This window comes from Anoplophora glabripennis, unplaced genomic scaffold (genome assembly GCF_000390285.2).
Source record: "Anoplophora glabripennis isolate ALB-LARVAE unplaced genomic scaffold, Agla_2.0 scaffold543, whole genome shotgun sequence".
Lineage (NCBI taxonomy): Eukaryota > Metazoa > Arthropoda > Insecta > Coleoptera > Cerambycidae > Anoplophora > Anoplophora glabripennis.
Window position 1 is genome coordinate 91,472 of NW_019416617.1, and position 14,434 is coordinate 105,905.

At 37.1% G+C, this 14,434-nt stretch overlaps 2 protein-coding genes across 2 annotated transcripts in view; both read right to left on the reverse strand.

The window, feature by feature from the left end:
- Positions 1 to 825: 825 nt before the first annotated feature.
- On the reverse strand, positions 826 to 2,655 carry LOC108914403 (zinc finger protein 235-like). Its single transcript, XM_018720217.2, has 2 exons — positions 2,618 to 2,655; positions 826 to 2,482 (listed from the first exon to the last, which is right to left on the reverse strand). The coding sequence occupies exons 1-2, from the start codon at positions 2,653 to 2,655 to the stop codon at positions 1,579 to 1,581; spliced, it is 942 nt and encodes a 313-aa protein (XP_018575733.1). The 3' UTR covers positions 826 to 1,578.
- A 32-nt stretch (positions 2,656 to 2,687) lies between these two features.
- Positions 2,688 to 14,434, reverse strand: part of LOC108914411 (zinc finger protein 721) — a 115,705-nt gene continuing 103,958 nt past the window's right edge. Inside the window, exons 6-9 of the mRNA XM_023455099.1 lie at positions 12,210 to 13,061; positions 6,513 to 7,658; positions 6,323 to 6,379; positions 2,688 to 4,403 (exon numbers count right to left, since the gene is read on the reverse strand). Of these exons, the coding sequence (XP_023310867.1) occupies positions 3,452 to 4,403; positions 6,323 to 6,379; positions 6,513 to 7,658; positions 12,210 to 13,061 (3,007 nt within the window). The 3' untranslated portion in view covers positions 2,688 to 3,451. The remainder of the gene's footprint in view (positions 4,404 to 6,322; positions 6,380 to 6,512; positions 7,659 to 12,209; positions 13,062 to 14,434) is intronic.

Consider the following 14,434-nt stretch of genomic DNA (forward strand, 5'->3'; position numbering starts at 1 on the left):
CCTTGCTGCTTTTCCACAATTTTATGAAATAATCTTTATTATTTATTATTATAATACTTCAAGTGGCATACAACAGAACGCACTGGAAAATAATACAAATTGTGACGAATACGTTAGTATTAGTATCCACTGTTCTCAATTAACGTGAGTGAAATGTAAAACGCCATCTATATTTTGCTACACGTAATACACTACGCTATCTATTGTCTGCCAATGTTACCAGATATTAGGTTTGGAAAATTACGCTAGAATAAATAACCCAACAAAACTCAAGCTTTATTTTCAACAATAGATACAATATTGCGGTAGATAATAAAAAAAATGCATTCATAAACATGTCTAGGCGTATTTACAAATAAATAAATAACTATAATATTCAATAAAAATAATAAACATAATAAAAGCATTTAAAAGTATTCACTGGTTTGCTGTATATACACATAGATGTATATTAATGGATATAAATCACTAAACAAGTACAAACATATAACAACTTAACTGTTTTTCTAATATTGAACAATATTACAGCAATATAATAAATATTTTTTGTATATAAAACCTTTCGTAAATATAAATTTTTGCGATTTCATTAAATATTTATCATTTGTCAACAGTTTCTCAGAATCAGGAAGAACAATAATGATGTCTTATGAGATGTAATTTGAAGTATGTCTTCTTATTGTAATTTTGAAACAAAAAAACATGATAAACTAAATTCGTTCAAAACGCACTATAATAAATAATGTTTGGCTCACTGTCTATATATATTTTCAGTTAACAAAAACAAGTTATATAAAAAAACGAAAAAAATAAATGTATGTAAATCTTGAACAATAAGTACAGGATAAAATATGTTTTTTTATTTCACAGGTGAATAAAGAACAACCTTAAAAATAATGCCTTAATACGGTGAATATCTAAACATATGAAAATAGAGTATTAAGATATTGTGTCGTTAGTTCAATTGTTTTAAAGATGTATGGAATTGAGAACAAGTATAACATTTCTGTACAGAATAGTTTTAAATTGGAAGCTTCACCAGAAAATAAGAGCCGTATTGTGGTTCTCTTAGTTATAGAAGATACAGGGTGTGGAATTATAGAAAAACATCACATTTTGTAAAATATCTCTAAATGATGATGACTCTAAAAGGGCTCGTTACAATAACAATCCCGTTTTACTTGGAATAAAATTCGACTGCCTTTTTTATAAATTCCATTGGTAATAAAAAAAAATTGCGGAATACTCATTGGTGCTGTGCTACTGACCCCCTCGTATATTCCCCACTGGTTGCCATATTGTAAACCAACGTAACAAATTTTTACTTCTATTTAGATAACTCAGTGGCCCAAGTTTCATCAGTTTACGTCAATCATCTTCAGAGATATTCCATAAAATGTAGTATAATTTTTTAATTTCCACACCTTGTATCTCGAAAACGAAGCGAACTACGATCAGTTCGCAGGAAACTTTTTGCTTTAAATAATTTTGTCTATCGCCTAGTGAAGTTTGCGCCTTAAAACGTGGACCACCTCTCCAAGCATGAGCAAGGTATAACCAACATGTCACGGAACAGAACTAAGTATTCCTCGGGTCGAAATTGTAATTAAAAGGCGCCGGCAGTTGGTAGTTCTGAACGTGTCCGCAGGTTCCAATGACGCCACACACCGAACAACCCGCACCCATCTCGTCTCTAATGTGGGTCTTTTCGTGGGTCTTCAGAGGCGTCCTCTGGGTAAACCCCCGCCCGCAGTACTTGCAGATGTAGGGTTTTTCCCCCGTGTGGACCCGGACGTGCTCTACCAGCTGGTCCTTCTTGGAGAAGCTCTTCGGACACACCGTGCAACCGTACGGTTTGTACCCGGTGTGGGTCCTAAGATGGAATTTTAACTTTTCTCTACTTGACAATCTCTTCCCGCAAATATCGCAAAGCACGGAACCGTCGATCTTCTTATGTTTACTTTGCTTGTGCCTGCTTAAGCTGGAAGCGGTAGCGTAGTGCTTATTGCAAATTGGACAGTCGTACTTTACTAGAGGACTACCAGTTAAAATTTCATAGTGCGACGATTTCCTGTGCCTGGAAAGGAACCAGGAGTACATGAAGTGTTTCCCACAGATCTCGCACTGGAAAGGCTTCTCTCCCGTGTGGAAGTACTTGTGTTCTATGGCGTGGGTGCTTATGGTAAAGCCCTGGTTGCATATTTCGCATTTGTACCTGGTGGTGCCCTCATGCGCTCTCACATGCATCTCTATCTGGTACTTGGAAGCGTTCCGGAAGTTGATGCACAAGTGGCACCGGTACTTGCCGTCTCTGTCGTGGCATTTCGAGTGAAGGGCGAAGTCGACGTTGTTCGTGAAATACTCCTCGCAGTCGTCGCACTGAATCGGCTGCTCCAGCTTTAGGGGTGGGGGGTGATCCTCCGTTTTCTTCGACTTCTTGCCCTTCTGGGCTTTGCGTCTTTTCCTTCTAGTCTTTTTGCTCCTAAAAAACAAAACTTATATTAATAAAACCACAGGTAAATATGGTGTGAGTAAAATTTCCCACTGTAAAGACATGAATGGTCCGTGCGGTATCTCTTTCAAAAATGAAAGTATTTCTGGAATATAAAATACGTACCTTTGTTCCGATGTTTGATAATCCTGCGGTATATGCATCTGTTTAATTTTTAGCAAATAGAATCAATAAGTAAAACAAAATTTGCAATAATTTATTACGAATTATGTGAACATACAATAACAGTAGATACAAACAAGGGCAGCATGACAAGTATTGCTTGAACATTTTTTTATCCCAACCTTTTTTTATATTTGTAAACACAATCTTCACAACAGATAAAATTAGGTAACTACTATATCTACACATAACAACGTGTTCATTTACTTGTTATAAAATTTTATAAACTCTTTTTTTAATAAAAGAAAGAGGTATTACCAGATTATTTATATTATTCTTAAATTATTCTCTAAATAAAGTCTATATACATCATAAATAAGAGCTGTACATTTTTAGTCAAATTGTTTATTTGGTAATACCTGCAATTGTGACGGTTTAATCACATTTACTTTTATTTCATTTGGTTCGAGCGTTTATAAAATTTTAATTATCCAGTAACTCCAGTAAAAAACATTACACAAAAATATCTATGAACAGATCACCGGGAAAATATAGTGCTTTTGATAAACACTACCACCATATTTTTAAAATAACATATAACCAATATGGAGTGTGCCTCATTGTTAGAAGTGTAATCTAACAAATTATGTCTTATTGCAAACATTAAAAAATATATATTCTCCAAAAACATCAATTTTCTAAAAGACACTCTCCATACATTTCCAAACCGTTCTGAAAACTATTAACATATTACCTATCCTAGTTTCTCAACATCACTTAGTAGGATTAAGCTTGTCGTACCCTGTAAAACAACCCCCTATGTAAAACGGGAAACCCCTAACAAGGTATGTGAAAGGTGCAGTGCTTCATGTGGGTATCCATGGCACTTTTCGAGATGAACCCTTTGGAACAAATCAAGCACACGTAGGGCATCTCCCCCGTGTGGGACCTCTCGTGTATCTTCAAGGGAGACCTCTGGGTGAAACCCTTGCCGCAGTACTTGCAAATGTAGGGTTTTTCGCCGGTGTGGACTCTGAGGTGCTCCTTCTTCTGTTCCTTCGTGGAGAAACACTTGCCGCAGACCTCGCAAGCGAACGGTTTGTATCCCGTGTGCACCCTTCGGTGAAATTTAAGCTTCTCGTTGCTGGATATTTTCTTCCCACATATGTCGCAGAGCACCGAGGTGTCTATGCCTTCCGTGTTGTGGTTCCTGAGGTTGTGCCTCTTCAGGCCGCTGGAGGAGGTGTAGTGCTTTTTACAGATGGTGCAATCGTACTTGATCAAGGGCGTGCCGGTGATGATCTCCCAGTGCTGGGTCCTGCGGTGGGAGGCGAGGAATCTGGAGAACATGAAGTGTTTCCCGCATATCTCGCATTGGAAGGGCTTTTCCCCGGAATGGAAGTACTTGTGTTCCATGGCGTGGGTGCTCACGGTGAAGGCCTTGTTGCAGATCTCGCACTTGTAACTCGTGGTGCCTTCGTGAGCCCTCACATGCATCTCTATGTGGTACTTGGAGGCGTTCCGATAGTTGCATATGTGACAAGAGTATTTGCCGTCATCGCTGTGGCTGATGGAATGTAGAGAGAACGCGACGTTATTCTTGTAGGTGTCGCTGCACACGTCGCACTGGATAGGTTCGTCCAGCTCGATGGGCGGCGGGTGGACGATGTCGATCTTTTTTCTCCGAACCTTCTTCTCTTTCTTCTCTCTCCGGACTTTGCGCGTCTTGCTCTTTTTCTTGGGCTTCTCGTCGTCCGGTTCCCAAACAGGACTCAACTTTGTGATGAACCTGAAAATAGAATATCAGTAATCTTTTATAGTTCTGACTAGGATCAACATGGGAGAACGGTCTTATCTACATATAAGTATCCTGCCCCTACCAACACAAAATGTTACAATTTTCAAAGAAGTACCAACAGAAAAGTGCAAGAAATACATATTTATTTGATATAAATGTAGCATAGTCAATCCTTTCATCGTATGATGGTACCTGAAGAAGATATTCGTTCATTTTTATTGTTTTCTGACAACTTCTAGTATGCCTCTTGTGTGACGATGTAGTAGCGCATTCTTGACCATATTTAATCTCACAAATCGCATATTTACGTTAAAAAGTTACATAAAATTATACCTGTTAGATCTTCTTTTGCATCTGCCTAAAAATTAACTCTTAAAAATAAATTATGTAAATCAACTTACTCTGTATCTTGATTTTATCCATTAAAAAAACTTCCAGTACCTATATGAGTTATTTATTCGATTTATTATTTATGTGATATATATAATTTGTTGCAACTATTTCACAGAATCTAGATCTAACAGCATCGAAAAAACAAAGTATTTTTCTATTCAAGTAAACTTTTACATCTCATGTTTATAACAAAATAATCTTTCAGTGAGTATTTTTCTGTTCTCTCTTCGGATACAACATCAAACTTACACAAAACTAAATAATCAACGGTTTCAAAGAGTACCTAGTAATAATAAAGAAAATCGAACTAATAATACGTTTTTTAACTCAGTCTAGTTACTCGGACTTGGAGCAAAATTCTGATAAATTAGAAAATGAGCTGGATGATGACATTATTTGCTGCAAGTTAGAGTATTTTGTAGTAGAGTACGTAGTTTTTTGAAATATAAAACACATGATGTCCGGCAAGTACCAATCTTCCAGGAGCATAAAAGGGAGGGCAAATTTATTGATGCAAGATCGATTTTAACATCCAATAAAGAAGTGTTGTCTGTATCTTATCTATCCCAAAATTTTGCCATGGTGGTTTCAAAGTTAAAACCCAAAACGTAAATATTTAAATTAGCGTGGCCCAAAAAAAAATGGAATTTTTTTTTGTCTCTTGTGAAAATATATTAGTTTATCATGTTTTAAGAGACCCCTCAAAAAATCGGCTCTAAAAAATTTTTTTTAGAGGTCCCTCAAGATTTTTAAAAAATTCCAAAATCGTCAGATTGAATTTTTTTTTCTCGTTATTTTATCATTTTCTAGGTTGAAAAAATACCGATTCAGAAAATTTCCAATCGATATTTCAATTTCTAAAGGTTACTCATAATTATTTTAACTTTCAAAGTAGCGTACCTATGTTTTCGAGCGACCTCTAAAAATAAATATCAACGAACTAATAATTTTTTTTAATTGAATTTGATGAACAAAAGAATAGAAATAAATCACGAGACACAAATTTAAAAAAATTAAAAAATTATAAATACTTGATACTCACGTGCGATAGTAAATTTTGCCTCGAGAAATTTTTTAAGTGTCTCGTGATTTATTTCTATTCTTTTGTTCATCAAATTCAATAAAAAAAAATATTAGTTCGTTCATATTTACACTACTTTTAAAGTTAAAATAATTCTGAGTGACCTTTAGAAATTAAAATATCGATTTGAAATTTTCAGAATCGAGATATTTTTCAACCTAGAAAATGATAAAATAAAGAGAAAAAAATAAAAAAAAATAATTTTTGGCGAATTTGGAAATTTTTAAAAATCTTGAGCGACCTCTAAAAAATTTTTTTTTGAGCTGATTTTTTGAGAGGGCTCTTAAAACTAACATATCTTCACAAGAGACACGAAAAAAAATATTCGTTTTTTTTGGGCCACCCTAATCTAAATCTTAGGAGGAAGAATGGAGGAAAAATCCGACCCAGTGTTATTTTGACCTTCTCCATATGCTCCTGAGGGCTAGATACTTACCGGACATCCACACCCGAACTGTTAACACCATCTAGTGCTTTCTTCCGGTGTTCTGTACTTCACATGGTCGAATCACAGATGGCGCTAAACCAACACAGTATTCCTGAATGAAGATTGGATACGTTCCCAACATAACAAAAACAATTTTTTATATTCTCAGCACTCTACTACTCTATTATCACCTACTGGCTAATTATAGTGCATTTGCGCCGCAGAACAGGTCTTCATATGCGTGTCCATCACCCCCTTCGATATGAACCCCTTGCCGCAGATCATACACACATAAGGCCGCTCCCCCGTATGCGTTCTTTCGTGTATCCTGAGCGGGGACCTCTGGGTGAAGCCTTTGCCGCAGTACTTGCAGATGAAGGGCTTTTCCCCCGTGTGCACCCTCTCGTGCTCCTTCAGCTGCTCCTTCCTGGAGAAGCTCTTGGTGCATACCTCGCACGAGAACGGCTTGTACCCCGTGTGGATCCTCCGGTGGAATTTCAGTTTTTCCTTACTCGACAGCCTCTTGCCGCAGATGTCGCAGAGCACTGACGGGTCGATGCCCGAGGAGTTGTGCTTGCTAAGGTTGTGCCTCTTCAGACCCGTGGAGGAGGTGTAGTGCTTGTTGCAGATGGTGCAGTCGTATTTCACCAGGGGGCTGCCGGTCATTATCTCCCAGTGTTGGGTTCTGCGGTGCGATGTGAGGAACCAGGAGAACATGAAGTGCTTGCCGCATATCTCGCACTGGAAAGGTTTTTCGCCGGTGTGGAAGTACTTGTGCTCTATGGCGTGGGTGCTCACGGTGAAGGCCTTGCCGCATACCTCGCACTTGTACTTGGTGGTGCCTTCGTGGGCCCTTATGTGCATTTCGATGTGGTACTTGGAAGCGTTCCGATAGTCGCACAGATGACATTCGTATTTATCATCCTGGGTGTGCTGAATCGAGTGTAAGGCGAAAGCGACGTTGTTCTTGTACGTGTCGTTGCAAGTTTCGCAATGAATGGGTTCGTCTAGGGTGGGGGGTTGCGGCGCGTTCCTATCCGAAGTACTCTTTGGTTTCTCGGGCTTCTTCTTGAGCTTGTTAGTCTTGTTCAAACAGTCTATTATGTTACCGGTAGCTGCGGGCTTGGATATTTCCTTTTCCGGTTTGGGGGAGCTCATTTTCGCGTTGAGCTTTATCTCGTTCTCGATGAACTGACTCATGAATGGGTTGTAGCCGTTGAATCCGTTGAACGGATTGAACTTGTCGGGGCCGTTGGCAGTGTAGTCGTAGATTTCTTGCTTGACAGGCGTTATGGAGATTCCTGGGCCGTATATTAGATTGTTTAGTATCGACGAGTCGAAGAACCTAAAACAAAACCAATGTGAGTACGTTTAGTTTCACGATATATATTGATAAGGCTGTGTTTGTTTCTATGTACATACCTACAAGGCAAGTTATACTACTATCTACAAGTAATGAGTGGTCACAAGCGTTGTCTGTCAACGGTTTGACAGTCCTAACAATCTATACTTCGTTGTTTCGTTACCCGCCTACTGGGTCGAGTACAGACAATAGCATGTGAAATTTTTCAATGAATTGAAACAGAAACAAGCGGTTGGTTTAGTTATTCGTATATTTATAGTACATAACAAATATAAAATATTGAAATTTGTATCGAAAACACTGTCTTTATTTTTCTTAAAAGGAAAGATAGTTATATCTTAATTTATAATGTTTACAATGTCCATTATTCTTATTATTACTTTGCATTTGATGGTGATTGGTAACATAATTCGTGCTATGCTTTATTGTACAGGGTGAAACTAAAAGCATGTCCAAACTTGTGTTGTATAATTCATCAAATCCAATTTTATTGTACTGTTAGGATATATCTACAGACTAAACATGTAAGAAAAATTGTTATGTTCATCAATGTAACGTATTAAAAATACCATGAGCGTAAAACATTGGAAAACACATTTTTTTATAGAAAAAATAGTAATTATAGTATAGTATCAAAATATAATGAAAAATGTAAAAACATTACAAAAGTACCCGTGTCTAGTTTTTCGTGTTAACACCCCGTTAAATACGACTATAATTTTTTAGTAACAGCTATAGTGACAAATAAATTATTATTATTAATATTATTAAGCTGAAGGAATCAGGAAAGGCTATTTTTTATGGGTAGAGCCCTGAAAAATCATAATTTTCACGAAACCAGCCTTCTTTACAATTTTTTATGTGGATACATTTTTCAGAAAAATATAGAGATTTTTTCTAAGGTCCTCAAAATAGTTGTGTACCAAATTCGAATAGAATAGGTGAAATATGTTAATAAGGAAAGTTGATTAGAATTGAAATTTATATTATAATTGCAATTTGTGTATGAATCGGCCTATTTTGATAGAAAATATTTTTAGTTTTCATTTTACCTGAAAAAGGCATTCTTCATTAAAATTTTTGCTTGTCTTTAAAATGTGGTTGGCATCTATTAATTATTTTCTATCTATCTACACGAGGATAAACTTAAATCAAATGCAAATTGGAATTTTTTTCTGCGCATCTAGGTTGCCATGGAATCAAAAACAGTTGGTTGAAGTATTAATAAAAAGTATTTAATTCGATGGATGATAGGATTTGCTCAGTAAAAAATTAAACATAAGGACTACTAATAATTACACAACCAAAAAAAGTTCAATGTGTGATAGATTAAATGACCATACTTATACGTTTTTGTGGTCGCTGAATCCGAATCCGATGTACGTTTTACGAAGTTAGCTCATGTTCAAGGTCATTTGAATGTCAAATCTCCCTCTTGGATTCTCAGGTTGATATCTCGTCAGGATAGCTAATACTGAGAAAATAACCTCCATGAAAGTTGTTTGGGTCATCGGATACTACTACTTGGTGCCCTTGGATTTGTTTTGATTTCATGGCATTCTAGATCCAAAAAATCCTACAATATGATGAAAACCTTAGTAGAGTTTTTGTCAGTGGCGGCCCCTAAGGAAGATACAGCCCCTTGAAAGGGTAACTCAGGAAACAGTTTTTATTGCATGACTTCAAATATAAATTAATATTAAATCGCGAAATTTTGGGGTTGTATTACTATTTATATGCTTAATAATCGGCATAAAATACAAATCAAAATTTGCTACAGGGGCGTAAGAAAATGCGGGACCATGGGGCAAATTTTACAATTTTGTGTTTGTTACAGTTATTTTCTCATGGCACAATTTGATACATTTATTTGCAGTAGGAATTTTTGAGCACATAATGAATTATTGAAATGGATTTTACTGGAAAACGGCTTATGCTATTAAAATATAACAAGAGATTTTAATTCTGATGGAAATGGTACAGCGTTTACTGCTCATTTTTCCTTAAAAAATATGAGCAACCCATCTTTTTCTGGTCGATAACTCCTTCAATTTTGCTCTAATTAACTTTTATAAGTACTCATATTGAAGGTCTTTTTGAGTACTACAAAAAACTCCAGGAGCGTTATACACGTAAAATTAATCCTTTTTCCGTTATTTGACGTTGAATACATCGAGTATTCCCCCCAAAAGTCCCCTTCCACTAACCATATTTCTCTTTGTATAGGACATACAACACTTAAAAACGATTTTCTTTGTTTATTTATAAGCTACATTTTTGTTCATTACACTTTTTTTAATAAAATGCGTAGTTTTTAAGTTATTCGCGAAAAATACTTTGAAAGTGTTTTTTTTTTCACTCAAAATTCCAAGTTTTCAATCGTGAATAACTAAAAAACTACTGATTTCTCGAAAAAATTCTTCGCATATTTTTTTGCTCACAATTTGATTCTCTATCGATTTCCAGCGTTATTTTTGAAAAAAAATTTCCACCCCTGAGACAACCCCCAACAGGGTGGAAGCGTCAATCGGCGCTATGTCCTAATGTTCATTGACCTTTTCTCTAACTATCTGCCAAATTTCAACGATCGGTTCAGTTTCAAAGAATTCGGAGATGGAAAGCTTCAATGACTGTACTAATAGAATAATCCGATAGTTTTTGACGTTTTTCTGAGAAATACGCTCATACAAAAATTTAAGCAAGCCAATGGCAATGGCAATGGAAAACCAATGATACCCGAATATTTCTCATAGAAAAATAGTCTTGCTTGATTTCACCAGCCGTGTTATACTTATGAGGATATTAATAACGAGCGTTCAAATAAAAAAGTGGTCGAAGTTGGCTCTGACACATTGGACGTAGGGAGTAGCTTATAGCGACCAACTTAACCTCATTTCTCAACGAGCTGTATAGCAGCTGTCAGTTTCAATAACGTTAATGACTATATAACTTTATTTTAAAGAATAATCGTGATAACAATAACAAACAATTAAAGGAGCTGCGGAAAGTGTCCCCCTCCTTGTTCCAAGCACTTTTCACACCTGTTCCTCAAAGAATTAAAGACATTTTCTAAGATGCTCGGGGTATTGTTAATTTCACGAATCTTGTCTATAAGTCGAGCCTGCAGATGGTTTAAATCAGGAATAGGCAGTTCAAAAATAGTGTTTTTAAGGTAAGACCACAAAAAGAAATCACACGGCGTAATATCACATGACCTCGGTGGAAATTCATGTTCAGCATTGAGACTTATTAGTCGATTTTGGAAAACTTCTCTCAACATATTCATCGTCTCGCCTGCCGTATGTGCCCTTGCGCCATCTTGTTGAAAGTAAAAGTTTGTAATTTCGTTTTCTTCCAGCTGGTTAACAAAAGGAGCGATAATTTCTTCTCTATACCTTTGCGCAGTAAGAGTACCATTAAAAAAAATAGGTCCATAAATCCTCCTTCGATTGAGAGCACACCAAACTCCAATTTTTTGAGCGTGTAGAGGGCCCTCGACAAAAAAGTTATGTGGTTTTTCAGAAAACCACATTCTCATATTCTGTGAGTTTACGTAACCACTTAAATGAAACCAGGCTTCATCAGAAAAAAAGGTGATATTATGAAGTTCACCGTAGTTGTTTAAAAACCATTCACAAAATACAGCCCGTCGCGGAAAATCAACTTCATGAAGTTCTTGCTGACAAGTTAAACGATAGGAGAACAAACGCAAATCTTTTTTTAACACTGTGTGGCAGGTACCGACTGATACTCCCACCATTTGTGATAAAACACGTACAGAAGGTCTTGGCGCATTTTCCATTATTTGTTGGACATTTTCTTTTAATTCTTCAGTCCGCTTTTTAGGTCGGCCGCTTCCTTCTTTTCTTGTTACACTGCCCGTTTCACGAAAAACATTAACACAACGCTGAACTGCACTTTGAAAAATTTTGTACTCAACAACGCCGGGAAATTGATTTTGAAATTCTATGAAACATTCCTCAATAGAATACTTCCATATTCCATCAATCTTGCGTCCATTTCTAAAGTAGGACTCTATGATAAACACTTCTTGTTCTTGAGAAAACACCATTTTAAACGCTTTTTAAAACGAAAATATTCAAATTGATAGCGGCGATATAGCGCTTTGACAGATGACGTTTAAGTTCATTTGCTATACGCTACGCCCTACGTCCAAATTTTCAGAACCAACTTGACCACGTTTTTATTTGTACGCTCGTTATAAAAAACCAGACACATTGATTATTGAAATTTTTTATTTTTTGAATAATCTTAGTGATCCACACCCACTACCTGTATACAGGGTATTCAGTTTATGCTTAACCCACTGCTATTGGCAATAAAATGAAAAACGTTATGCGAACTACCCCTGTTATTTTTCCTAGAGGAACTCGCCCCCTTTCTTTAACGTACCAACGTACCTATACGAAGTTAAATTTAAATATTTACAATAAGCTAAAACTGATTCCTTATGGTATAATAACCCCGGAGCAATTCCGCATATGCGCATCCAAGACGCTCTTACAGATGCACCCCTTCCCGCAAAATTTACACACGTATGGCCTCTCCCCCGTATGGATCCTCAAGTGAATCTTCAGCGGCGCCCTCTGGGAGAACCCCTTCTCGCAGTACTGACAGATGAAGGGCCTCTCCCCCGTGTGAACCCTCTCGTGCTCCACCAGCAGCCCCTTCTTGCAGAAGCTCTTCCCGCACGTGCTGCAGATGTGCGGCTTGTACCCCGTGTGGGTCCTCTTGTGGAACTTGAGCGTCTCGTTGTTGGCCAGGCTCTTCCCGCAAATGTCGCAGAGGGTTGGCTCTTTGGGCACGCTGTTGTGCTTCCTGAAGATGTGTTTGCGCAATCCGGACCGCGTCCCGAATTTGCCGTTGCAGGTGTCGCAGGTGAAGGGCCCCGTGTCGCCCTTGGAGTCCCAATGGAAGAGGCGGCGGTGGGTGAATAGCAGCCAGGAGAACATGAAGTGCTTCTCGCAGGTGTCGCACTTGTAAGGCATCTCGCCCGAGTGGAAGTTCTTGTGTTCGATGGCCTGGATGCACTCGGGGAAGACGGTGGAGCAGGTCTCGCACTGGAAGACCTTGCCGCCGTTGCCGTGGATCCACATGTGCCGGCGCATGCGCTTGACGGTGCTGGTCTTGTACTTGCAGTAGTGGCAGTGGTACTTCTTGGTGGAGGAGTGCCTGATGGAATGTAGGGCGAAAGCTACGCTCGACTGGATCTTTTCGTCGCACAGCTCGCAGGCGAATTTCAGGAAGTTGTTGTCCGAGGTGTCTTCGGAGAAGTCGAAGTCGTTGGTGGGTCTTTTGATCTTGGGGGCGACGTAGTCGGGGTCAAGTAATTTGTCAAGCTTTCTTCTGTTGCGCTTCTTCGACCTAAAAAAGAAGCCGTTAAGATGTGCTTTATAAGGTTTTATTGGCGGGGGTGTAAATACTAACTGACGGCTAGTTTTCTGGAAAATATTATTTACCTACGCTGTATTCTTTCCAAAGTTGCAATTTGATTAGTATAAATTGGTCTCCAGACTACTGTAGTCCAGGCGGTATTGTATCGGGTTGGGTAAAACGCATATGATCGGAGATTTTTGCTTTAACGGCTTCTAAATAACATCAGAAATGATAATTTTTCTATGCAAATAAAAAAAACGTGGGCTTAATTTTTAATGCAATAAAGTATAAAAAAATAGCAAAAAAATCATTTTTTTCTTGGATTTCTCGGCGACAACTTAGCAACTATTCATTTTAGACAAAAATGGAAGAGGAAAAAAGTTTTGTAATTAAATTTTGATCAAGATAGAGTTAGTTGCAATTCGAAAAAATAATTATTGTTATTGCAAAAATCGGAAAATCATTTAAAAAATTGCAAAAAATGCTAGTTTATTTGTCAATTTTTTTAGACACTTGAATAATACCTAAGATCTTCATACTTTTCCCAATTAAACTTCTTAGTGCATAGAATCATCACACCAAAATTCATCCAATTCGGTTTGATAGTTTTTACATAATAATTGTTTAAATTTTTAATATTTTTTAAATTAAAAAAATTATACAATTAAATTTCTAAAAATCTAAAACCTTTGAATACTTGAAAATTTCACCACAGAAAGAAGAGTTGTCAAGCTTTAAAATGATTTTTGAAAAATTCAAATCGGACGATTAGGTGAACCGTGGCGACTGTTTAAACACTGTCGCAATTTTCACGCTTATAAACAATTGCAATAATTTAATGTTTTTTTCAATTTTTTATTTATATTTATATTTATATTTATTAATATGGTTTGAAAGTACTCGGAAAGACGAGTATTTAAAAAACCTGATGATCCGCCCATTACTTTCGGAGTTATAGTCCGTTAAAGTTAACCCTTATTTACACTAAAACTATAAGGGTATAAGGGCTGTTTTTTGAACTAATAGGTTTGCCATTCCGAGTACTTTCCAGATATAAATTTTCAAAATTTGCAATCACGGGCGTCCCATTTAAAATGTCACTCAAAGATATTCAAGACCGCGTGAAATCAGTGAAATATCAGTGAGGGGGGAGCAAACACACAGCTACTCCGATCTGAATTCTCGAGTTCAAAAATGCTCTGAGTATTGCACCCATTGCCAAGGGCAAATGTGTAAAAATGCTTACAAAATAGTGGAAGTAGACGAGTTCGAAATCGATTTTGAAGAAGACATTTCAGAAGAAAGTGCAAGTGAACTCGACAATCAGATTTCAGAGTCGTTAGAAAATGATATTTTGCAGT